The 25,732-nt window shown below is 43.1% G+C and overlaps 1 protein-coding gene across 15 annotated transcripts in view; it reads right to left on the reverse strand.

Moving 5' to 3' along the window:
* znf536 (zinc finger protein 536) overlaps nt 1-25,732 on the reverse strand; it is a 599,157-nt gene that overhangs the window by 318,965 nt on the left and 254,460 nt on the right. For 13 of the 15 annotated variants that reach the window (XR_010976700.1, XM_068049340.1, XM_068049335.1 and 10 more), the window contains exons 4-5: nt 17,312-17,403; nt 9,588-11,762 (exon numbers count right to left, since the gene is read on the reverse strand). Coding sequence is in view for 14 of the 15 variants with exons in the window: in XM_068049340.1 (XP_067905441.1) it covers nt 9,588-11,760 (2,173 nt within the window). In the remaining variant the exon portion in view is untranslated. The remainder of the gene's footprint in view (nt 1-9,587; nt 11,763-17,311; nt 17,404-25,732) is intronic. The other 2 variants (XM_068049339.1, XM_068049334.1) reach the window with 1 other exon arrangement.

Genomic DNA, 25,732 nt, shown 5'->3' on the forward strand with positions numbered 1-25,732 from the left:
ACCATGAGGCAGTGTCTGATGCTGGATGCTGATGTCTCAGATTCCACTGCAGCACAAGCAGAAACCACCCAACGTCTGCGTGCTTCAGTGGAAACTCAGACTGAAGTCATGCAAGCTCAGCTTACTGCCACAAAAGCTCAGATGGCGGCCAAATTAGCTGCAGGTACCAATGCGCAAAGGGGCTTGTAAGGTGTCACAGCAATCCGGCAAACTGTCCTCCAACAAATTGTTAGGATTACCGAGGCACTGGCCAGTGGGAATGGCAGTGGTGCACTGGAGCATAAACCTGCTGCCCTCTCCAGGATGACAGCACTTGTCCTCCCACTACTGCCACTCTGCCTGTGCCCTTGCCTGTCAGCCAGCCAACCCAGACTGCTGCTGCCCATGGTGGTGTGATGCAGTCACAACCGGGCTTTCTAAGTCCGCAGCTGGTCAAGGTCGTTCTGCAAGGCCATCTGCAGTCTTGCCCACTGAAAGCCAGCAGCTTTCCACCAGCCATGCTGCAACCACCGGAGTAGCATAGGAGCTACCACTGCAAAGGAGCATGAGGACAGGAAAAGGCACATGGAAGACAGGCACTAAGGGAATGCACAAGAGAGATCAGCTGACTTTCATATGGCATATTGTATGGCTTGATTTATAAATTTGTTTTGGATTGTTTGTTTTGTGGTGGCTTTACTTTTACCGTTGTGGTCAAGAGGATACTGTAATGATCAGTGACAGAGGGAACGTAAGATGTGGGACTGTTGGTGAATTGGGAATTGAGGTTGCATTCACTGGTACAGCAGTCGATGAATCGATCATGGACAGACCAGTCACAAAGGGACTGTTTGTCATAGACCTGATGACAAGGAGTGTGCCCTCATGACAGCAAGGTTGTGCAGCATGCAGCAGACCCTGATGAATCTTGACACGCCCTCTGTCAAGTACTGCAGTGGTACAGGCAGCGGCAGCATTGTTTCAGCACCATTATAGTCTGCTCGATCACATTTCATGTGGCAGCCTGGCTTTTTGTGATATGCATATTGCCCACATGTACGTGGGTTGCACACTAGAGTCATCAGCCATGTGGTCAGCGGATAGCCCTTTTTCCCCAGTAGCCGCTCTCTCGTTTGTCGTGGTAGCTCAAAAACTGATGGCAAAGTGGACTGGCACAGAATGAAGGCATCATGACTGCTGCCAGGATACCAGGCATTGACTTGCATGATGCACTCAGTACGATCACACACCAGCAGCATGTTGAAGGAACTGGTTGCGGTACAGCTCAGAATTGACATGTGGTGCCCAGAAACCAATGCGTATCTATCATAGGCACCCTGCACCATGGGGAAGCATGCAATCCTCGTGAAGCTGCACGTTTGTTCCACCTGCTTCTCTCTGGCAAGAGAGAATGAAACGTATTTGGCTCTCTTTACATGCAGAATGTCAGTAATCTCCCTTATGTAACAGTGGATGACAAACTGTGAGATGTTACAAATATCACCTGCTCTTGCCGGGGCAGAGCCAGAAGCATAAAAGTTCATAGCCACAGTCACCTTCACAGTCACCGGCAATGGCATCCTCACCCTACTCTGAGACTGTAGTTGCAGCTGCAACAGGCGGCAGATTTCAGTGAGCACTTCTTTAGTGAAGCGGAGACATCTGACACACTGGACTGGATTTTATGCTCCTTTAGAAGGTGAGTTTTTTGATGGGGGGACCAGAGAATTGGCACGGAGTCGTCTGCAATGGAACCCGACGTTGTACTGCCAGTTTGCGATTTGCTCAGAGGTGGCAAAGTTCTGTGGCGGTACCTCTGCTGTAGCGCAATGGGATCCTAATTTAAATCTGTTACATACTGTTTTGTATGAATTTGTATCTAATTCACTGCGATTCTGCCAGGCGTTCGCAAACTTATGCACGATGTGCAGCACTCACATGCCTTCACTTTCCCATCTTTGAAAAGCTGGCACCACCTGCAAAGGTTAAGTAAGTTATCTACTGTTATCTCGTGGAATCTTTTTTCACGTTGGACATTGCTGCTGAGCTCAATCTGCAGATGTGAGGAAAGGTTGGAACTCTGCAAGTGAATATTGTTGAGGGGGAAGGAATGACCTCTGCAAGTGGATACTATTGTGGGGGGGGGGGGAGGGTGGAACACTGCAATTCAACTTCAGGAGATGCTGTTAACAGCGCTGCCAATGCCACCCCCGCCACGTGATTCGGGGGTCGGCCTCTGTCATTATGCAAAATGGCCACCGACTACGTAATCGAGGCAGCGCAGCCGCTAACCTCACAGGTGGGTGCCGCCATTTTGCACATCTGCTGCCGAGAGCGGCGGCAGGATAATAAAATCCACCGCACTGTTCCTTGCTGAGGTTGAGATAGGAGAATTGCTCCCTGTTGACCCTGGACTAATATGGCCTCCTGCTGAAAACCCTCTCCTCCTCCTCCCTTTCCAGCAGTTTGCCCTCCTTTGTGATGCCTCTGCTTATTCTCCAAGCCATGCTGTATGGCAAGGGGGATGCAAACTACTGCATCTATGTCTGGGTACAAGTGGTCTGTCTAGGATCCCTGAAGTCAGGACCAAATCCTTCAGCACCTGCCACGCCACTCTCTGGAGACTTCAGCAACTTTGAACAAGAGTAACATTTCTACAAACTCAGCATCAGTCAGTAGAAATAAATCAGCAACAAACCTGAAAGTAGTCCATGATCACTTTAAATCGGGCTGACAAGGAGGTGTCCTTCCTGCTGCTAAATGCATGTTCAGCTGTGCAAGGTTAAGAGAGTTGGAGGGTTGAGGTCCAAAATGGCAGAAATGGCATCAAATCAGCATTACATGCTGACTGACATAATGATCTGCCTACTCTGCATACTTTCAGTGCAATCTCCTTGTGCCCGTGTTCATGCCCTACCCAGTATGTCTTCTGGTGTGAATCGCACCAGAAGTGTATGCGAGCACTGCAGCTGCCATTTTGGAACCAAAATAACACCTGTAGCATCAAAAATATGAGCTTAACACTATCAAGTTTTTTAGCAGAAAAACCAAGCTTAAAATAAAAGTAATGAGATAGAAACATACGTGTCAATATCAACCCTAACCCCACACCCACCCCCGCCCCCACAGTGGATCTTGGGCTTTTAAAGTCACCCAAGTTATCTATTCTTAAGGCACCAGGAACCAACTGATCATAATTTTACATTGCTCAACTGAGCAAGTGACAAGTACACCCGTTAAAATCAGTGAAGTCCTTTTTCGCTTGTGTATCTTGGGTCCCAATGTTGTCATCGGGACCAGACTGAAATTTTAACTCAGCACTTGAGTAGGAAGCAGCAAGAATAGAACACCAGGTCATGCCAAAGGTGGAGGATCAAATGGGGAAGCGACCATTTTTTTTTCTACTTTCTTTCTTGGACCAAGAGGAGCAGGAAACCCTGGGCCTCCCCTGCCCCAAACTCATTTACCCGCCACCCCCCCCCCCACCCCCCCCCCCCCCCGATTACGGGACCCTTGCGGGTCAGCTTCTGCAGCTGATCCCTAGATTTGCCTGGTCTTGGACAGAGCAGCCATTGGCCCCTTCCAGTATTGCACCATATCTTGATGAATGGGTGGGAAATTGGGCTGGTGTGATTTAAATGAGGCCTGGGAATTAAAATACACTGGGTTTCATTTCTAGAGCAGCAGGTGAGCTTCTACCTCACACTGTTACTCATCCATCGAAAACAGGCACAGAGTTAAACACAGGATCTGAGAGATGCAAGGAGGGAGGCTGACAAAGTGGGGAGAAGCAGATTGGTGCTCTGGAGAAATGAGAGGTAATCTGCCAAATGATAGAAATCTACTTCATTCCCATACTGGAAGGCTCAAACCAGAATAAGGAAAATAATTCTTACTGAGAAATAAACCACAGCTCTCAGATCACCTGTGTAGTTTGAACTGTCAATCACTTTCCTTAAAAAGATATATTATTGCTATTAATCACTTTTAAATTTTTTACTAAGTGCTCAGTTTATAATAAAGCAAAACAATGGTACTCAGCGGTTTTCTGGACCATTGTCCAAATGTTACATAGCTAGTACTATGGTGCAACTCAGGTTTCTGTGTTTGTTAGGACTGACTTGTTTCAAAGCGATATGTTTGCCATGGCCCTCAGGGCAAGCTACGTCAGAAATCAGTTGCTATGTTTCTTGAATTGCAATGTAAAATTAAATCTTGAACTGACTATTTGTATTACTTTAAAAATGTATTAAACTGTTTAACAATAGTTCAAGTCATAAAAGTTAAAAGAAACTATGAAGTGGCGATTACGTCTTGCCTCCGTATAGACTTCACTTGAACGTTAAGAAAATCGAAGTCCTGTACTTGTAAAGTTATGAGAGATTAGCAGGAAATTATGGAAGTGGTCTGAATGGATTATCAGGCCTTGAGGCTTTAGTATGGTGCAATAAATTCTATATGCATTTTAGTTACACCAAATTGATCAGCATTATGAAATGGATGCAATTCAGAATATCAGAAGACCTAAGATGGCGTAGTGGTAGTGTCAATGGACTAGTAATCCAGAGGCCCAGGCTAATGCTCTGGGGACATCCGTTCAAATCCCACCACAGCAGATGGTGAAATTTGAATTCAATTAATAAATCTGGAATTGAAATCTAGTCTAATGGTGGCCATGAAACCATTGTCGATTGTTGTAAAAACCCATCTGGTTCACTAATGTCCTTTAGGGAACCTCACCTGGTCTGGCCTGCATGTGATACCAGACCCACAGCAATGTAGTTGACTTTTAAATTTCTTCTGAAATGGCCTAACAAGCCATTCAGTTGAAGGGCAATTAGGGATGGGCAATAATTGCTGGCCTAGCCAGCGCCGCCCATATCCCATGAACGAATAAAAAAAAACGGTTTCAATAAAATTACATTATCATCACTTTACCCTTACAAAAAATACATATTTTTCTGTAATGGGCAAAATATCATGGGAAGCATACCCACTCTTTCCCTCCACAAGTGTGCCTATTTTAAATATAATTCCTTCAATGTTAGCAAGCTATTCAACTATGAAGGGTATCATTACATAGAATTGTATTGCATAGAAATTATAACAGGGAAACAAGCTTTCGGCCCCACCAGTTTTGTGCAACAGTGCTAATCCCATGTGCCTACACTTTTCCCACATCCCTTTATCCCTCTTTCCTTCAACGACCCAGTCATGAGCCCAATTATATTCATGCTCAACATTCACCACATACACATTGCAGGAATGGGCAAGCAGCAGTGCAAATCATGACTGTTCCTCCTTCTAACCATTGCACTTCACCACCTACCCGGCCAGCTCTTAGCTCAAAGGCTCCAACTATCATCCAGTTGAGATTGACAAATGGGTATCAACCCTGTGACCTTTATCATCAATATGGTATTATCTAGATTGAGCGATAAGCATTTTTGAGTTAAAGAGTAACTAAAACACATAATCTGTACAATGATCATTTAATTAATAGTGCACTTACAATTTTGATGTCTGTGAGATTCCAGATTTTTTATTTCCCTGCTACCCATATGAAGTGTGCTACTGTTCCATTTCTCACAGGTTACAGTTACAAAATCTCTGGGCTGGATTCTGTGCAGCCAGCGGAGGTTCCGCACTGGGCCGAAAAGTGAGGGGAACCCCGCCTCTGCTGTTTTGAGGACCCCAGCTGCATATTACACTGCTTAGGCAGTTAACTGCCCAGGAATGGGGATCCCACTTCCAAGAGCTTCTGGCCAGTAAGAAGGCTAGCAGCTCAGCAGTCCCAGCAGTACCCCCGGGAGCAGTGGCCACTGCTGGGACTGCAGTAGGCCCGGTGCCAGAAGCAGCCATGGAGCCTTGGACTGCAAGTAAGTGGGGGCGGGCTCACTGGGGCCAGTCAAGCAGGCGCTGATGAGGGCTGGGGTGTCGACGCAGGGATCACCTTCGCTGTTGGGAGGCCTTCCATGGGCCACAAATTTCCTAAGCAGGAGGCCCCCTCCCCCAGCCTGCAGTAAGGTCATCTGCTTTTATTGGTAGCCTTCCCACATGGCAGAGGTTAAATGCCAGCGGCAGTGGGATGAGGCCTTTAAGTGGCCAATAATTGGCCACTCAGGGGCCTGAATTGGCCTCTGGGCAGATAAGCTGAGCTCGGCCTTCCACACTCCTGACTTAATCAGGGTGGGGGCAGAGCTGTGAAGGCAATGGGCACTCTGTCCCCCACCTTCCCTCCCAATCCTACAGTCCCCCTCCACCTTCCAGCTCACTCCCAAGGGGGAAATTAAATTCCGCTCTATGTTTATCAACCAAAACGTTGTAGCACAAATGTTCTCTTGTTTATTGGCGTTATTTCACATGCACATTGATCCATACATCTTTTCCACCTACATAACAAATGGTTGGCTCCTGCACTACTTCTGTCTGTTGCATTCACAAATCTTAGTCATGACTATTTCATTACAACTTCTACCCCATTTCTGTTCAATCAAAGTCATGTACTTTAACAGGTACTTGGCTCTGAATCCACAACACAAAGCATCACGTTAGGTAACAATTGCTTTTCTTGTGTTTGTATTTCTTCATCTTATTAGACATGATCCTTAATATCAATGTCATAAAAATGTTTTAAAGTGACTTCAGTTTTCTTAAACTGCAAGAGCTAAGCAGCAGAACACAGTAGTTATAAAACATGTAAGGTGCATGGTCCAATTTTGAAAAGGTAAAACAGTAAAAGGTGACGTTAACAGAGTTGAAGAATTGATATATTTACTTGGTGGATTCACTGGAAAGTTCACTTAATAACAACAAAAACCTTCAGCCTCTAATTTGGTAATGCACATAATGTAGATGAAGTCACCTGCTGTGGTGTGTCAGTTTAGAGTGAGCACTCCCTCTTCCATTCATTTCTATACAGGCTTCTCTTTGGATTTAATCTATTTGCTACATACATTCTCATTACATTTTGCTGATAATGCTTTGAAAATGTATTTGTGAAGTATTTCAAATTTTTCTTAACTTAGTGCACTGCTAATCTACCACAAAATTAGATAGTTGAAATAGTGACCATTTTTGTTCGTAACGACTCAAGCACATTCACCTCACTACCTTTAATCCTTTAAAGCTGCAGTGTTGCTTACGGTCCATTTAAACTTTTTGTTGGAAGAGTCTAGAACAAGGAAGTCAGCTTCCAATAACAATGCAACCCTTTTTGATTTCTCTCTTACAGTGTTAGAAGGGAATGGAATGACATCAACGCTTTTTGCTGATCTCATGATCTCAACTCATCACATCACATTAAAATTGTTTATGAATGCTATTTTTCTTATGTGAAAACAAGACAGTAGAAAAGTCAGCTTTCTGTGTTAATTCTAAAGGTTTTGTTAAATACTTAAACAAAAAGAATCCCAACTTAAACCACTTTACTTTTGTTAGAAGATACAGCATTAATGAATGAGAGTTTAAAACAAAAGTGAAATTAGGCAAATGCTTTAGTAGACAGCACTTTGCTCAGTGACATTTTACATTATGAGCATTTTGTTAACAGAATGCTCAAAAAGGCAACAAATGACATAAAAGATTTTCATTCTGAACCACAAGCCAACATTAATCCTACCAACTATGTTTGATAGAAGACACTCTATGTTATTTAGTACTGTCTATTCATTTTCTGTGCTATACTTTTACTTAGCGCTTCAAAAATGACTTACAAGTAATAAGTTGCAAATTGGATCACTACTCAGGAACTAGCCAGCATATTTCATGGGTATTTAAACAATAGCATTAAGTACTGTCGGCATCTCTGGAATGTGCAGTCTGGATCTTACCATTTTAACAATTTCTTTGTCAAGATTTCTATTTCAACTGGTAATATATTAATCCACCCAGGAAAATTCTATATAGGGATCATGTGCCAGTTTAAGGAAGAACTAAACAAAAGTGATGAATTCAGCTTATGTATTTTGTTACCCTTCCATTACCTCCTCTTTGTTCATGCAATGTTTTCTTTATTTTGTGATCAGAGCAATCTATAATGTCCTAATTAGCTCTCCTGGGTTGGAATGACATTTTTTTCTGGCTAGAAATTCTCAGTAAAATATTGTTAATGAGAGCTGCTGCCTATATATACCACCACCAATACCGCCATCAATGGAATTATTCTTATCAATGGCACAATAGTTATCACCTGGAACAGAATGCTGACATAGTGACAAACGAAAATATCTGTAGTTACATATTTTACCCCAAATTCTAAACAGAAATGTGATTTTTGTCACTCTTCCAGAGACATAAACAGAAGAGCAACAGACAGGATTACCATAAGAGGGAGCAAGAAGGGAGAATTGGCAGGACTTGTTACACCACAGAGAACAACACCTCCTACTAGTCAGTCATGGAGTGACACAGTGAGAATTCCACAAAGCAGACTATCCCAGACCATTCACTGCATCCTGCCCCTGTGCCCTCCAACAATGAAAATGGAGAAAATGTGGAAAAGCAAAAATTTGAATAGGAATAATAGGGGTAAAGTTGGCCTTTGACCAGAGTGCAGAATGTGCGATAGTGAATCAGTAGCTCATCTTACACCTCTCTTAACTTTAGTTTCCACTGAAGTTAACAAAAAGACAATTGTAGAAGGCCTATTTGCTATTACCCCTTTTGCACTTTCACTGAAGACCACCTTCACCCCCACTGGCTTTGATTTCATTATGGCTGTCCTAATTTTTAGCTTACCCAGAACATTGTGGTACGAGACATAACAAAAACTAAAATGTTCCCACATCTTAGATTCCACCACAATTACAAGCCTCTTCATTCATGATTACATGTGGCTTATTTAAGAAAGAGAAAGCAACATAAATATTACATTCAGTTAACTTAAAAGCTGCAGTACATTCACCATGCTCACCCCAACAGGTCCGTCTGTCAGTCTCAATGTATTCCTCTCTGTTTCTAGCAGCATATACACACAAAAACTTCTGATTTGGTTTGAACCCTGATTTAGTTCATTATTTTGAGTTAAAGAAAACATATCTGCCAATTGAATTCCCATATTTTTAAACATTAATCTGAATAGATATTGATATAAAGAAAATATGCCTAAAATCTATATTATGAATTATAAATGTTGCCTGTTGTAAATATACAAGAATCCAATATCTCTGAAATCAAATAGGAATCTGACCATTTATTATACGCAAGAGAAACACATACACATCTCATAATATTCTTCAAGAAATTCAGCTCCCCAACCTTGCAAGATAATTGGCAATCAGTGTATTTATTTTAAATTACAACAGAAAGGACATGGACTAAGAAGTAAAAGGAATAATCAAGGTAGACAATTCACTTGCATGCTGGGCCCAGGCAAGTGAAGAAGTGTTAAAATCAATTTAAAATGTTGGTGTCCACTGACAATGTGTCAGCGGTTGAGAAATTTTGATAATCATAATAACATTGTCAGTGAGACTTAAGTTAGACTTTCTGAACAAACCTTTACTCACAACTGTCTAGTAGTTAAAAAACAATTCCTGACTTGATAATTCTGAGGAATTTAAAAGGTAGAATGAAAACAGTAATGGGGAAAAGCATACTTATGTTACCTGAAGAAGAAGGAGAAGATGGGTTTGGACTATCTTCCTGTGTACTTCCTGTCACGGAGAAGCCACCTGCAGTTGTGTTATCCTCAGTTATGTTGGATGATCCAGGTGTAGTTGATCTGCTAACTGACTGGGAATCTTGGTCACTTCCAGATCCACGTCGTTCATCTAAAACAGCCTGGACACCTTCATCTCCAGGTTTCCTACCCTTCTTATGCACTCTGGAATGGACAACAACTTGATGATAGGTTCGAAATACTCTGCCACAGTCTGGGCATTCAGTTGGCTTTTCTTTCATAGTTCCATGGTTCTGTCCTAATCCAGAAATTTTATATTCCAGACCTTGATTCATCCCTTGTACCATGAATTCCCTGCTTCCCATTAAATCATCTTTCCCAGAAATGTCATTTGGGTTACTTCTTTTAGTGCTTTGAATCAGGTCACCATCTACTTTCTGCTTTGATTTATCTCCAACCACAGAGACAAATTCTCCTTTTTCCTTGTCAAAGTTGACACCTGCATTAGCCAGATTTTCTTCCTGACCGAGATGCAGATGCTTTTTTGGCAGAACAGCCTGCTCCATAGCCATTCCTCTTGTCACCAGCTGCCAGGCCTGGTAGCTGTTTACTGGATCAAACTCTGCCACACGGGCTACTGCCTGCAAACGTTCCATGCAGCTAGCCTTTAAAGGAGGTGCCAGGGTCAGACATCCCAGTAAGGAACGTTTTTCTCCTTCCACTACACCATGGGTTTTGCTACTCATGGGTACTAATAGCTTCCCAAGCATTTCTTTTTCCTTCCTAGCAATTTCTGCTTTATTATAATGGAGTTGGCTTTGTTCATTTAAGCTCAATTTATCAGGCGATAAAAAACCACTCTGTAAACAAGATACATATGCTGAATAGACATTAGAGTGGGAATCTTGCACCATATTATTTAGAGTCACAGGCACCTCTGGGTTACTCTGAGATGTGTGCTTTACAGCTAATTTGTTAAGATGCACCTTCATGTGGTTTTTGAGAAACCACGGCTCCTTGAATCGTCGTCCGCAAATCTGACAGCTATGTTCAAAAGAATCCTTGTGCTTTCGCATGTGACCTTTCAGGAACCAGGCCTGGCTGAAGATCTGACCACAGACCTCACAGCGAAATTCATTGCTGGGTTGCTCTCCATTTCCATTTGACCCTTGACCCGGCACTGACTCAGCAGTTATGTGTGCTTTCTCCACATGACTGATCAGGTCTTCCTCCTGAGAGGCAGCAAATTCACAAAGGGTGCACTTGTAAGGTTTGTGGAGTATTCGAATATGACGGTCTAGTTCCTCACGTTTCTTAAACTTCCCTTTGCAAAAGGTGCATCTGAATCCCACAATAGCAGCTGCAGGTTCTTCTTGTGCACCTGTCGTCTTGGGACTGCAGATTGTATTAGAAACATCAGAACTACTCTGACTGGCTGGTAAAGGCAAGCTGCTGGAGCTAATGACAGCCTGATGCTGTTTCCCATCAGCTCTTGACTGGCCTAGGCCACTTTTCATCTGTTTATCCCTCAGGATAGCCCTTTCTTCCAGCTCATGTAGAAGCCTATTTTCTTCTCTGACCCTTCCACGACCTTTCCCAAGATTCCCAAGTTTGTGAGTGCGGAGATGAATCTTCAAGTTACCTTTCTGAGCTGCCCTGTGATCACAGTAAGGACATTTGAATGGTTTTTCTCCAGTGTGAGTGCGCATATGGAGTGACAAAATGCTGTTAAACCGAAAGCGCTTACCACAAATGGGGCATGGGTACTTTCTGGATTTTTTTGCATCATCTTCTGTGCCATTCATCTGTGAAATTATGCCAAGGTTCTGTCCATTTAAGAAGTGCTGTAAGTCAACTCTCCCATTCAGACCCAAGTTGGTGTCAATATCTGTATTCAGCTGATTTGCCAGCAGGGTCATTTGGCTGTTGATTGGCTGGTTAGCTGCAGTCATGTGACACTTTTCCTCCAGCGCAATTGCTGCTTTTTCCTCAGGGTTTTGTCTGGTCTGGAGTTCTGGAAAGGCATGTCCCAATTGTGTTGTCAGCTGATGCAGCTTCTGGGTTATTGGATACTGGCCATTTAATACTGGTTTGCTGAGCTGGACATCAGCTTCAGGCACTGCTGAAGATACACCAAGGCACAAACTTGCTTCCTCCATTCCTAATATCGAAAACAAAAGATTTTTGTTAAATATGTAGAGCATTTTAACATAAGTTACTTGACAAAATTGCATTTTTATTTCAATATACAGTAACAATAAAACCAGATCTAACATTTTACTGGCTTCACAGCTTCATTTCTGGATTCTAATAATCTATAAGAATGAACTGGTTTTATACTAATTTCACAAAACATGGATAAAACAGCCTGGTCTTAATTTCAAACCATCAAACAAAAAATATTCAGTTATGTCTACGCTTCTGTAAACTCAAGTTTAACATTTGATTTCCTCCTTATTATTCTCTTGATTATTAGCATTTGCAATTCTGAATAAACGATGAGCCACACTGAATTATTCCCTATGCCTGCATCTACTTTACTCACTTTTGCACCCGTTTATCCTGTTTAGCTAAAATGGTCTGAGACTTTTACCCTGTAATATATCTGCACCTTAAGGTTAAGGCTATTTTTTCAGAGACACGCAGCACGATCTTATGCAAAATATTGAAATGATAAATGGCTGAATTGTTATTCAGAATGACTACATTTCTACGTTGAAGCCAGGCTTCTGACTGAAAATTAAAGGCAGTTTTGTTTTGGTTAACTGAGGCAATACCTTTTAAAGCTGATTATTTTTGCTGCTTCATTATTGGCTGCTGTAACACATGATTATAATCATAAAAAAGCCATGGGTATTTGCAACTAAGCTTCAAAAAGATATCTTAAATTTAAGAAGCTCAAGTTCTAGACTAAGATCACAAATGTTTAATAATGCACAAACATTTTACTTTATATGTTAACACATAGCTTTCCAGATAAAATCATTTGGAACTCCCGCACCTCTTCTTTTAATGGAGTGTTATAACACATCTCAGTATATATGTAAGGACACAAATCCCACACAAGTTAAAAGACTACTGTGCATCTTAGACTTCTTCGGCCATTTTCTGCTATTTAAATACTGTCAAGCTGAAATATTTGCTCTAGCACCACTTTGGCAGTAATATCAAAATTCCACAGAACTGTTGGATGTGACCAAGTCCTTACACATCCCTGCTCTGAACAGTTTGGTTCACTTTGAAAAAAACCTTAGAACATATTAAAGACTACAAATGTTATTATTGCACTAGACAACCGATATTATGATAAACCTCCGTTCAGGGTCATTAAGCAGCTGAAAATATTTGAGCAAAAATAGACCAAGGATTTAAGCTTGCATATTAGCCCAGAGGGTTGGGACACTGAACAAGGACATTTTATTTTCTGTCTGCTAAAATCAACATTGTGGATGTTTTGATGTTTAAAAAAACATTGAACCACAAATATGCAGCATCTCTGTGAAGTTTATTCTGTCACACAATATATAGCATTAAACAAGGTTCAAAGTGTTATGATTTAATTGATTATGGTCTATGCATTAGAGAATGCTAAAGCTATACTAGGGACTCCTAGGTTGAAATCATAAAACTAGAGACTGAGGTGCTAAGTTTAATACAACTATGCATTGTACATTAATCCAGCCACAGCTTCTGCATCAGATCAAATCCCACATAGCTAGCATACTATTCTGAGGATCTAATTTTGTTCCTACAAAAAATGCTGCATAAATTTAATATTAAAAATCTGCTCCCTTCCACACCTAAAGCCCCATTCCTCCATGCAGTTGGGAAGATGGACATATGGGCTGCAAACACTAGCACAGCTCTGTCATATTGCCAGCATAATGCAAGGGTACTAAGATGTGATGAACAGTGTCAGTTTTCTCACTTAGTGGCCTGGCTAAGATCTGATAAAACTTGCCACATATGCTGGTTAGTGGGTTTGAGTGTCAGCAACAATTGGAGCATGAACTTATGAGAGCAGCAGTGAGCAGCCAGCTATTAGTTGACCATCCAATTCATATTTCACTAATCACACAGTCAAATTCAGTCCTTTGAAGTAAATTTTTGAAAAGTTATTTTTAATAGTTTTATTTGGAATTTTCCACACCATGTGACAAAATTTAGTAATGTAAATTGATGACTAACTTTCACCATTTCAGACGTATCCTCATATTGGTTTTAAGAAGCAATGAGTAAAGTTCAGAAACACAAGGTTACATGCACATATGTTTAAAATAGTGTTACATTAAAATGAGAAGCATTTCTCAGCAAACATTTGCAAGGAGACTCTGAATGACTCACTGCAATTTAAACTGTGCACCATAAAATTTGTACAGATCCTGGCAATAAAGATTGATTATATGAATTTTTTTCATTATAATGTTATCTGTTATAAATTTGTAATTAGAGATTACAGTAATATATTACAGCAAAATCACACAACATGACAGTTAACCCCTCGAGAAATGAAGCACTTTTAAAGGTTTTTTCCCCCTTTGGTTTTATGAAATCTGATTTGTTTTACCAATTTTCTCCTGTTTTGTCCCCTTTCCCGAAGCACCAATTTTTTTGCTGTTTCTATAGAGGCTGATAACCTTCTGTACCTTGTCCTAGTTAGCATTATTAATTTGGCAACAGGTTATTCAACCAGGGTGGGGGTGGGGGGGGAGGTGGTGATGTTCTAACTGAGACTGATCCTCCCCTAATCAACATTCACATATTCATACCTCTTAACAGGGGTCACTGGATATTCATCAAGAAAGGGAATACTGGCATATATTCCCCCCTCCCCTTACCAAGGGACAGACACTCATGCCAATTTTAGCACCCCTACTGCCCTCCTAGGAGACCAGCTAACTCACCGTTGACCAGGGGTTGGAATCTGGGACTTTCATAGTTTGGAAATCTCAGCTACACATTGGACAAAGACTTCTAGCATTGCTGGTAAAGCTACCTTCGATCGAAATTAATGTTTTAAAATAATACTCTTCCGAATTGGAATACTGAATTTAAAAATGGAGCAATGGAAGATTCACAGAAATTTGAATACTGAATTGACACACTATGGGCTGAGTTTTTCCAAGACGATGCGGTGCATGCACAAGACCATTTTTTAAGGGCTTGAAGCCCTTACCGGTAATTTTACTTTTTAAAGTGACATGCAGGGAACAGTAACATTTATAAATGTAATAAAATATCGAAGCCCCTCTTCCACCCCCCCAACCCCCACCCCACCAATGACTATTTATTTATGGCCCTCTCCACCCAAAAAAAATCTATTCTTCCCAACCCGAACTTTACCCCTGAACTTTGTTACCTCTGCCCTTCAACCCCTTCCCACCATCCCCTCAGCCAATAGTCAGAGTTTTCCCCGCTCTCCCCGCACCCCCCCAACATGCCTTGAGGATTTCACTTCTGCCCCCTCCCCACCAGTGTTATGCCTTGGATGTCTAAACGGAGATCCGAAGGCGCCGGACTTCCGACAACCGGCTGGAATATCAGCTAGGGATGGCCGTCGCAATGAGGTAGGTAATTATTCATTTATTAGCATTGATTTTAATATTTATATGCCGTTTTTATTGCCAAGGGGCAAGGGGACTGCCCCGAAGCCTCGCCGCCACCGGTAAAATGGGGCGGGGCCTTCCTGACGTCGAGGCCCATAGCGGGCCTCTCCCGGAGGTATTTTCCGCCATGACCCCTGACGCTGGGGAGCTGTTAAAATTCAGCCCTATATTTCTGCACATTAGGCTCTATTTAGAGAGTGATTAATTATTGATGTAGAACACCAGATTCCACTCAGAACATCTGAGTTTGAGTCCCAGGTCTGTTCCTTATTCTAATCAAGGTAACTTCTATAGAATGGCTTTACAGATTCTAAGCCAAACACTGGATGGAGATCCTGGTATTGTATCTCTGCTGAAGTAATCAAACCTTGCCTTGTAATAAGACCCTCCTGTTGGTTTAAACAGAGTTGCATTAGACTGCAGACTGTCCCACCTTCTTGACTAAAGGAAGACATTGTGAGGTTTATAGGCAACTAAATTGAACAAAAGTAATGATAGAAATTATATTTTGAGTTTTATGAAAAGTTGAAACTTCACTTACTTCTGTTCTGACAAGTGGATAGCAAAAAATGTAAATTTAATTAAGTCTATAGAACTGTGCGATATGTAGTTCTGTATTTAAAGGCACCTTACTACTTTATTTTACAGCATAAAATTTGTAAACTGGTAATTTTTCAGGGCCTATGCTGTAATTGTAATGACTAGTTTTTTGAAAATTTTCCAAATTACATATAAAAGCACTTATATGCATCAAACCCAGGCTCTTAAGCAGTCATTGAAAAAGTAAAGACAAATGTTAAAAATGCTATTTGTCTTCACTTTTTCCCAAATTTTCTCCTATTCTTCCTCTTTATTTTCTAAAGTTAATGACATGTTGGTCATGGCAGTTCTCTGGCACCATTTTTCTAATTCCCATTCTATGGGCTGAATTTTATTCTCCTGCTGCCGTAAGGGCTGTGTGCCTCCGTGCCGCCGTGAACTAGCGTGAGGTGACGCATCTGCATACGCTGGGCAGTCCGCCTCCCCAATCACGTGGCGGGGGCGGACACTGCAATGGTGTCAGCTGCCTCTGCGCAGGCGCTGGCGCCATCTTTAAAGGGCTGCCAGATCTGCGCAGTTGAGGCCCTTATCCGCACCCAGCTCCGTCAAAAACACTGTTAATTGATTTTTGGCCCGTACCCCAGCCCCCCCACCAATGCAAAGAAAATAAATAGCTGCCCTGTTCCCCCCCAAAAAAACACGTGTTTAATATGTGACCTTCCCCCCCACAACTCTGCAAAGTGCAGAGGTCACCCCTTCACCCCTCCCCTGCACTACACATGCAGATTTGACCCGTCTACTCCCCACCACTGCATAAAAATCCTAAGCTCCCCCCTTCCCCACTTTGGTGGCTCCAGCTTTCCCTGGACAGGAAAGTAAAAGCTCGTGAGTGCCGGCTGCTGCAAGCAAGATCGCGGACAGCCGGCAAGATCACAGTGAAAGGTACATTAATTTATTCATGGACTTTATTGAAATATTTAAAGTTGGGTCCCGTCACCGAGCGGCGGGGGAGCCGCCACGGAGCTTTGCCGCTGCCGGAAAGATCAGGCCCGACAATCCTGGCTTCAGGCTCTGTGGTGGGCCGCTGCCTCAGCAATCTTCCGTCCCCACCCAGCCACGGAGCCCAACATCGGGAGCTCAACAAAATTCAGCCCTTCATGGCAATGTGGTAGGAAGCTACTCACCATCGCAGCCACACCCTATTATATTCTCTTCCATCACCCATATTTTGTTATTTTCTTGTGGAGGTACTGAGTAGCACTCAGACAAGAGAATCAAGGCTGACTTTCCCTTTTCCCAATCTGAAGACCCTGAAACCATGTGTTAGTGGGCCCACCATTGTCCTGACTGATTGGTGCTGAAAACAGATTGAACCTTGCACTTTCTCACTCTGTTTAGCCAGTACCACACCATTAGGCCACAGGGAGCATTTTAAATTCCATTTTTAAAAAAACCTTCTGTAAATATTTAAATATTATTCATTAATTATTAGTTAACTAATACCACTAAACACAGCAGGTTATAAATATGGCATAAAATAAAAGCAGCTAATTAGAAAACTCACACTATGATAACTGTTGTGAAATCCATTAACATTCATATTTGAAATGAGATGGCCCATTTAGTTCAATTAAAATCCCAAAATTTGTAAAAATTCTGTGAAAAAAACAGTGCAATTTTAGCATTAGACAAGCATGTCTGGAAATGAAAGAACATCTGCAAATTCCAAATACATCTTTCTATATAGGTTTAATTAAACTCCTGTCTTCTTTTTAACTGTCCATAGAAGTATCAGCTTTTGTAGTGATTTGCCGATACTGTCAAATCCACTTATATCCAATTCAGAACTGGTCAAAATCCATTTATATGTAAGTTTTAAATGTCCTGATTTCCTCTTGTTCATTTCAATCACATTCAAGTTGCTTTAATACAAGTCTATGCATAATAAAATTAATGTATGATCATAGAATAGCCTCCATTTAAATGCAAGTTAGATAATATCAATGAAATGTAAAGGTTTTGTTAAGAATACAGCAGCAAATAGTAGTATGCTTATTCTGACTGCTGATCTGAATGTGAAAAGCCATCTCTTATTATACAACAAACCTCTGTTTCTAAAATGATTTTATAGAACAGGCGCAGGCCCCAAACCAATTGTTTATCCTCAGATGTTTAGGCCTTCTCACACATTATCATCACAGGGCAACATAAGAAGATATGCTTTAAAAAGAAAAGCGTCAATCACTTCATGAAAGTTGATGTATGGAAGATACGCTTGAGGAAGCCAGAACAACAGACATAGCCCATCCAATCAGAAATTAATTCTAAATGATGAAAGAGCTCATATGCCCATGATACAAAGAGTAAAATCTTCAATATTAAAATATACCACTATTAACACTGAAAAATAGATTACATGCTAGGCTTTCAAACTAACATGTCTGACTGATCTGAAGATATGCAATACACTATTAAAATAGAAAAATGGGACTCAGTAGTTCAACAAATGCAAGAAATGGATCAAACTTTGGTAACATGGGGCTGGATTTTACCAGTTCCCCCTCCCCCACGCCAGGGGTCAGGGCTGGGGTGGGGGCCTGGAAAATATCTCCGGGAGAGGCCCACTACAGGCCTCAATGCCAGGAAGGCCTCGCCCCATATTACCGGCAGAGGCAATATGTCATGGTGCCCCCACCCCCCACCCCGGCCACTTGGCGACAGGGACCTAATTAAAATATGTTAATTAATTCAAATTAGATGAATAAACATTTACCTGTTCACGGTGGCCATCCTACTCCGATATTCCGGCCGGCTGCCGGAACTCCCATGCCTTTGGATCTCCATTCGGAGATCCGAAGCAGAACACTAGTGGGGAGTGGGGAGGAGTGAAGTTTTCAGGGCAGGGGTGGAGCGGGGAAAACTCTTACTATTGGTTGAGGGGACGGTGGGAAGGGGTAGAAGGTCAAAGATATTAAAGTTCAGGGAGGAAAGTTCAGGATTGGCAAAAAGCTTTCTTGGGAGGGAGAAGGAAATAAATAAACCGTTTGGTCATTGTGGGGTGAGGGGCAGGGGCTTCAATCTTTAATTGAATGTTTAAATTTAACTACAACTTGCAGTTCACTTTAAAAATTTAAATGACTTGTAAGGGCTTGAAGCCCTTTAAAAACGGCGCAGCGCCTGCACGGTGGCGCTGGACGCCGTTGCTGGCGATGGAGCACCCGCCTTTCTACATCATGGGGGTGGACAGTGCTCCCCCTCCATGTAAATGAGCCGCTGTGCCAAATATGGCAGCGGCTCCACAGCTCACATCTCGCGTGTGTGCCGCGCCGTTTTGGAAGTTCGCCACCGAGATCGGCGGCGAGCTTTAAAAATTCAACCCATGGAGTGACAGAGACAACACAGCAAAAAATAAATATTTCTGAGCAACAACCAAATTCAGCTTTTGACACGGAACTGTGTACTACTGAAAACAGCCAAGTACTCCACCAAACTTCATGCCAGAGCCCTCACAACTATCACAGCACATAACAGACAGTTGTGAATCTCCAAACAAAAGGTTTAAGTTAGTGACAGATGGCAACATAGACAACTTTCATCATGCCAACCAAAGCAAAAGCACCCAAAAGAAAACCAAAATGGCTCCTTGCTGATCACCTTCATCCGACAAGACAAAAAAACTACCAATTTATACAGCAGCTCCAGGTGAGCATAATTCTCACAAAACATTTTCTTCTCAGTGAAATGAGCATGATGTGACAAAATCTGAGCCTACAACACTACATTCCATCTCACAAAGCACTGGCAGACACCTCTGATCCCACATTATTAATACACAGTAGGCACAGACCTTCACTTTTCAAAGCGGCTTCATTAAATCAAAACAAAACATTAAAACAAATGGGGATGGAAGGTACAAACACTATTGAAAATGCTACAGACAAAAGGATAGCTAAACTGCGTGAAAGATGACAGTTCAGACATTGTACTTCAAAAGAAAACTTACTACCATATTGTGGCTAAATACCCTATGATACTCTGGTATGTGAGGTGTTAGAACTTCACAACCCAAATAGAGGATGAGAGGTTTAAATACTGAAGAAGATAGACAAGAATTCCTGCTGTACACAACAGAATTACAGATGAAAACATGGAATAGCGCAAATTCAAAGTCTACACATATTGGCCAGGATCTTATCTGGGCAACAGGGGGCTCGGCTGCCAGCTAAAGTGCAGCGACAGTCTCACATCGACTTCTCTGGGGAAGGCCCGCCAAATCAAGTGCCAATTAGGCACTTAAGTGGACAGGAGCAGGCCTTCCCCGGGATCAAGGACCCCAGCAACGGAAGTCCCGCCTGCTGAGCTGTCGGCCAATCGGAAGCCGGCGGCGCTTTAACTGAGGAAGCAGGGCTGCTGCCAGTAATGGACTCACTTGACGCACTGGACCCAGGCCCCAGATACATCAGGGCGGCAGGGGTTTCGCGGCGTGGGGTCGTGGGTGAGGGGAGTCCAGAAAGAGCAGGCGGTGGTTCTCAGTGGGCTTCCCTTCCCGATGCTGGGCCATTTGTTCAGGCACTAGGTGCTTTTTAAAGAGGGACCCCCCCCCCCCCCACCGCCACCAACCAGAGCCAGCAAGTAACCTACACGGGTTTGCTTGGCATGCTCCCTGTGGGACAACAGGCCCTGGGTTAATTTCGGTGTCGGCAGGATGCGGTGCTTATTTGGGCATTAATTGTCCATTTAAGGGCCTCAGTTAGCAGTGGGGTGAGAAGGCTATTCACAGGCCTTCCTGCCCTGGACTCAATTTGGGTGGAGCCAGGAAAATGGCTGGGTCCTCCCGCTAACATCCTGCCCGATTATATGCTCTCCCCGCCTCCAGTGTCACCGCAGGGAGAGCATAAAATTCCCCCTCTAATGAATTACAAGCATCTGCAGCTGAAATTAAATCTAGAGCCCCAGTAACTGCATACAGATATTACATGGTCATGGGAACAAAAACACACCAAGACACAACACTCCTTTTCATCTCAGTATAAATGTAGAGTCCTAAACCTGGATAACATTGGTATAAACACAATCATTGGGCTCTGCAAAATCAGTAACTCAATAAATAATAATGGTAACAATAATGAGAACAAACACTGAAGTACAAGCCAACAAAAAAAGATAACAAAACATACAGTTTGCAAGCACTCCATACAAAAACTAAATGAGTGTGCAATCCTTACTACCAGCATTACACAAATTACTGGACTCAAATCCCTGCAGATCATAAATTGAGGAAACAAATGAAACAATTAATTCAAGCTGAAAATATAAAGAATGGGGTTGGTATTCTGGAAGGGAAAGATCCAATGGGCCTTCTTCAATCAAACCTACCTTGTGAACTTTTGAATAAAGTCTTCTTATCTTCTGGATTTCTACTCCTCAAAACACATCATCAAAAGCAACTATTAAAAATTAACAGCAAAATACTGCAGATGATGTAAATCTGAAATAAAATGCTGGAAATACTCAGCAGGTCTTGCAGCATCTGTGGAGAGAGAAGCAGAGTTAATGTTTGAGGTCAGTGACCCTTCATCAGAACTGGCAAATATTAGAAATGTAAATGGTTTTAAGCAAGTAAAGTGGGGGTAGGGCAAGAGATAACAAAAGAGGTGTTGATAGGACAAGGTCACAGAGAATAACTGACCAGAAGCTTATGGAACAAAGGCAAACGGTATGTTAATGGTGTGGTGAAAGACAAAGCGTTCGTACAGAGAGGGTGTCAATTGATAGAAAAATGATCAGCCCTGGCTCCAAGCACAAACATGAAAAAAAAACAGTGGGTAGGCACAGTAGAAACAAACTAAACAAACTAAAATAAAATAAACAAATAAAAAAGAAAAAATAACTAAAAATAAAAAGGGGGGCTCGTCACGCTCTGAAATTATTGAATTCAAGCTTCAGTCCGGCAGGCTGTAGTGTGCCTAATCGGTAAACGAGGTGCTGTTCCTTGAGCTTGCTTTGATGTTCGCTGGAACATTGCAGCAACCACAGGACAGAGATGTGAGCATGAGAGCAGGGGGTTGTGTTGAAATGGCCAGCAACCGGAAGCTCAGGGTCATGCTTACGGACTGAGCAGAGGTGTTCCACAAAGCGGTCACCCAATCTGCGTTTGGTCTCTCCAATGTAGAGGAGACCACATTGTGAGCAGTGAATACAGTATACTACATTGAAAGAAATACAAGTAAATCGCTGCTTCACCTGAAAGGAGTGTTTGGGGGCCTTGGATAGTGAGGAGAGAGGAGGTAAATGGGCAGGTATTACACCTCCTGCGATTGCAGGGGTAAGTGCCATGGGAAGGGGATGAGGCAGTGGGGGTAATGGAGGAATGACGAGGTTGTCATGGAGGGAACAATTCCTTCAGAATGCTGACAGGGGGAGGGAGGGGAAGATGCGTTTGGTAGTGGCATCATGCTGGATGTGGCGGAAATGGTGGAGAATGATCCTTTGGATGTGGAGACTGGTGGGGTGGAAAGTGAGGATAAGGGGAACTCTGTCGTGGTTCTGGGAGGGAGGGAAACTTTATCAACTTTGCTTCTAATTTCCACCTTTTTCTCACCTTTACATGGTCCATCTCCGACACTTCCCTTCCTTCTCTGTCTCCATCTCTGGGGATAGGCTGTCTACTAATAATCATTATAAGCCCACTGACTCCCACAGCTACCTCGACTACACTTCTTCACACCCTGGCTCCTGTAAGGACTCCGTTCCATTCTCCCAGTTTCTCGGTCTCTGACGCACCTGCTCTGATGATGCAACCTTCCACGACAGCACTTCTGATATGTCTTCCTTTGTCATCAACCAAGGAGTCCCTCACGCTGTGGTTGACAGGGCCCTCAACCGTGTCTGGCCCATTTCCCGCACCTCTACCCTCACCCCCTTCCCCTCCCTCCCAGAACCGCGACAGGGTTCCCCTTATCCTAACTTTCCACCCCACCAGCCTCCACATCCAAAGGATCATCCTCCGCCATTTCCGCCACCTCCAGCATGATGCCACTACCAAACGTATCTTCCCCTCCCTTCCCCTCTCAGCATTCTGAAGGGATCGTTCCCTCCATGACACCCTGGTCACACCTCCATTACCCCCACCACCTCGTCCCCTTCCCACGGCTCTTTCCCCTGCAATCACAGGAGGTGTAATACCTGCCCATTTACCTCCTCTCTCCTCACTATCCAAGGCCCCAAACACTCCTTTCAGGTGAAGCAGCCCCCACTGCACTCATGCTCACATCTCTGTCCTGGGATTGCTGCAGTGTTCCAGCGAACATCAACGCAAGCTCGAGGAACAGCACCTCATTTACCGATTAGGCACTCTACAGCCTGCCGGATTGAACACCGAGTTCAATAATTTCAGACCGTGACGGGCCCCCCTTTTTATTTTTAGTTATTTTTTCTTTTTTATTTGTTTATTTTATTTTGGTTTGTTTACTGTGGTTCTACTGTGCCCACTCACTGTTTTTTTCATGTCTGTGCTTGGGGCCAGAGCTGTTCATTTTACTGTCAATTGACACCCTCTCTGTACTAACACTTTGTCTTTCACCACACCATTAACATACTGTTTGCCTTCGTTTCATGATCTTATTCTCTGTGACCCTATCCTATCAACACCTTCTCTTTTGTTATCGCTTGCCCCACCCCTGCTTTATTTTCTTAAAACCTTTTACATTTCTAATATTTGTCAGTTCTGATGAAGGGTCACTGACTTGAAACGTTAACTCTGCTTCTCTCTCCACAGATGCTGCCAGACCTGCTGAATATGTCCAGCATTTCTTGTTTTTATTAAAATTTAACGGCTGTTTTTACATTCCAGTGGCAGTTGTGAGGGCTAGGGCCGAGGGAGATGTCATACCATCCAGCCCTTTGCAGCGAGACATCCAAGAGTTTCTAACAACTGAGCCTCACCTGAATAGACCCCGCCAGTCTCCTGCTAGCTGGCTGGACACGGGAATTATATTTCAGGCAGCAGAAGACTAGGGCCTAGGACCCAAAGAAATAGTCCCCAGAAATCAGATAAGTTGTTGGGAGGTGGTGCAAGATGGCATCACAGTTGGGGAGTAGGGGAGGCCCAAGTTTTCCTTGTTCACATCTGTTCCTCCTGACCCACAAAGGAAACAAAAAAGATTAAATTAACTTATTTTCTGGGCCTCTTCTGGCCTCCCCACCTCTTGTCGCCAGGTTGGCCTGATGAGGAAACCAAATTAATTTCCCCACACAAGCCTGCAGTTAAAATTGCAGTCTGGCATCAATGACATCATCAGAGCCCAATGTGCATATTTAAAGTAGAACCTCACTGACTTCCAGCAGGTGACCCTCTTGGCTGCTCAAAAGAGTAGGCTAAGATTATAAACTGCAGGAGCGGTACAATTCTGTTACACATGCCATTTTAACTGCCCGTCCACCAGTTTCTGCAAGATGGACAGGGATAAAATTGGTCCTTTACCTATTTATATAATAAAGCAGCAGAACAAAAAAAAACTATTGTCACAAAAAGTTCTTGTTCCTTACTTCTTGTTTCAGTTTTGAACATCCAACAATAAACAGCCACCCATAAAATGGTGTCATCTTGATCCTCAATCTATGGGGTTGCTCTATACATGTAACAACAACAAATACTAACTGCGCTTCTCAAGATGTTAAGGGAAACAGATAGGATTGTAAGAAACTGGTTGGATTTTACCAAGCCCACAACATCTGGCTGTGTGTGGCGGGGCTGCCGGAAGATGGTTGTGGCAGAGGCCCACCACGGAGCTCGATGCTGGGAGGGCCCAGCCTGATCCTCCTGGCAGCAGCGACGCTCCGTGGTGGCCCTCTGCCACCGGGCGACGGGAACTGAATTACAATACTTTAATGAATGGGACGAATAGATTTAAATAAACTTACCTTTAATCTTCCAGGCCCACCGCGATCCTCAGTGTAGCGGCCGGCACTCCCATGCCTTTAATTCCCCGTCTGGGGAAAGCCGGCGTGACATTGGTGGGGAGGGGGCAGGAGTTAAAATACTCAATGCAGGGGGGAGGATGGGGTCCAATAAACGTAATGGGTGTAGGGGATGGTGGGATTGGGCAAACTTTAAACTTTGTGCAGTCTGGTTGCAGGGGGCAAGGGAAGGTCAGATTTAAAAGGTGTGTTTTGGGGGGGAAGGGCAAATAGTTAATGTAATTGTTATTGGGGGCGTGGGAAAGGGGTGTTAGAAATTTATTTGATAAATTTTGGGGGGATGGGTGCATCTTTAAAAATTTAAATATGCCGGCAGGGCTGGTTGCCCTTTATAAAGGGTGCCAGCGCCTATGTACAGGCACCTGACACCATTGCCGGTGCTGGACAGCCTGACCCCTCCATGTGATTTGGGGAAGCGGGCTTCCCCAGCTATTTAAATGAGCTGCCATGTGGGAGATTGCGTGGCTCTTTGGTCTGTGCCCCACGCATGCGGGCTGTCATTTTGTGAGCTCGCTGCCAATCTCAGCAGTGGGCTCTTAAAGTCCAGTCCACTATCTCTGCTTGTTGGGGAGTGTCAGTCTAGGGGACATAGTCAAAAAATTAGAGCAAGACCTTGCAGAAGTGAAATTAGGAAACATTTCTTCACACAAAGAATGGTAGAAATGTGGAACTCACTTCTGAAAATGGCAATTGATGCTTGATCAATTTATAATTTTAAAACTGAGATTGATAGCTTTTCATGAACCAAAGGTATCAAGGGATATGGGGCAAAGGCGGGTACATGGAGTTAGGTTGCAGATCAGCCATGATCTCATTGCATGGCAGAACCGGTTTGAGGGGCTAAATGGCCTACTCCTGTTTCTAGGTTCCTAGGCATTGAAAGTGGGAATAAGCTAACAGAAGAATTTTTAAACAAGTAAAAATTACAACTGTTTTGTTTTTCTGTTGCATACGTGTGTATTTTTAAAAGGTCAGCTTTACCCAACCTTATTGAATGTTTTGAAGA

This window comes from Heterodontus francisci, chromosome 17 (assembly GCF_036365525.1).
Source record: "Heterodontus francisci isolate sHetFra1 chromosome 17, sHetFra1.hap1, whole genome shotgun sequence".
Lineage (NCBI taxonomy): Eukaryota > Metazoa > Chordata > Chondrichthyes > Heterodontiformes > Heterodontidae > Heterodontus > Heterodontus francisci.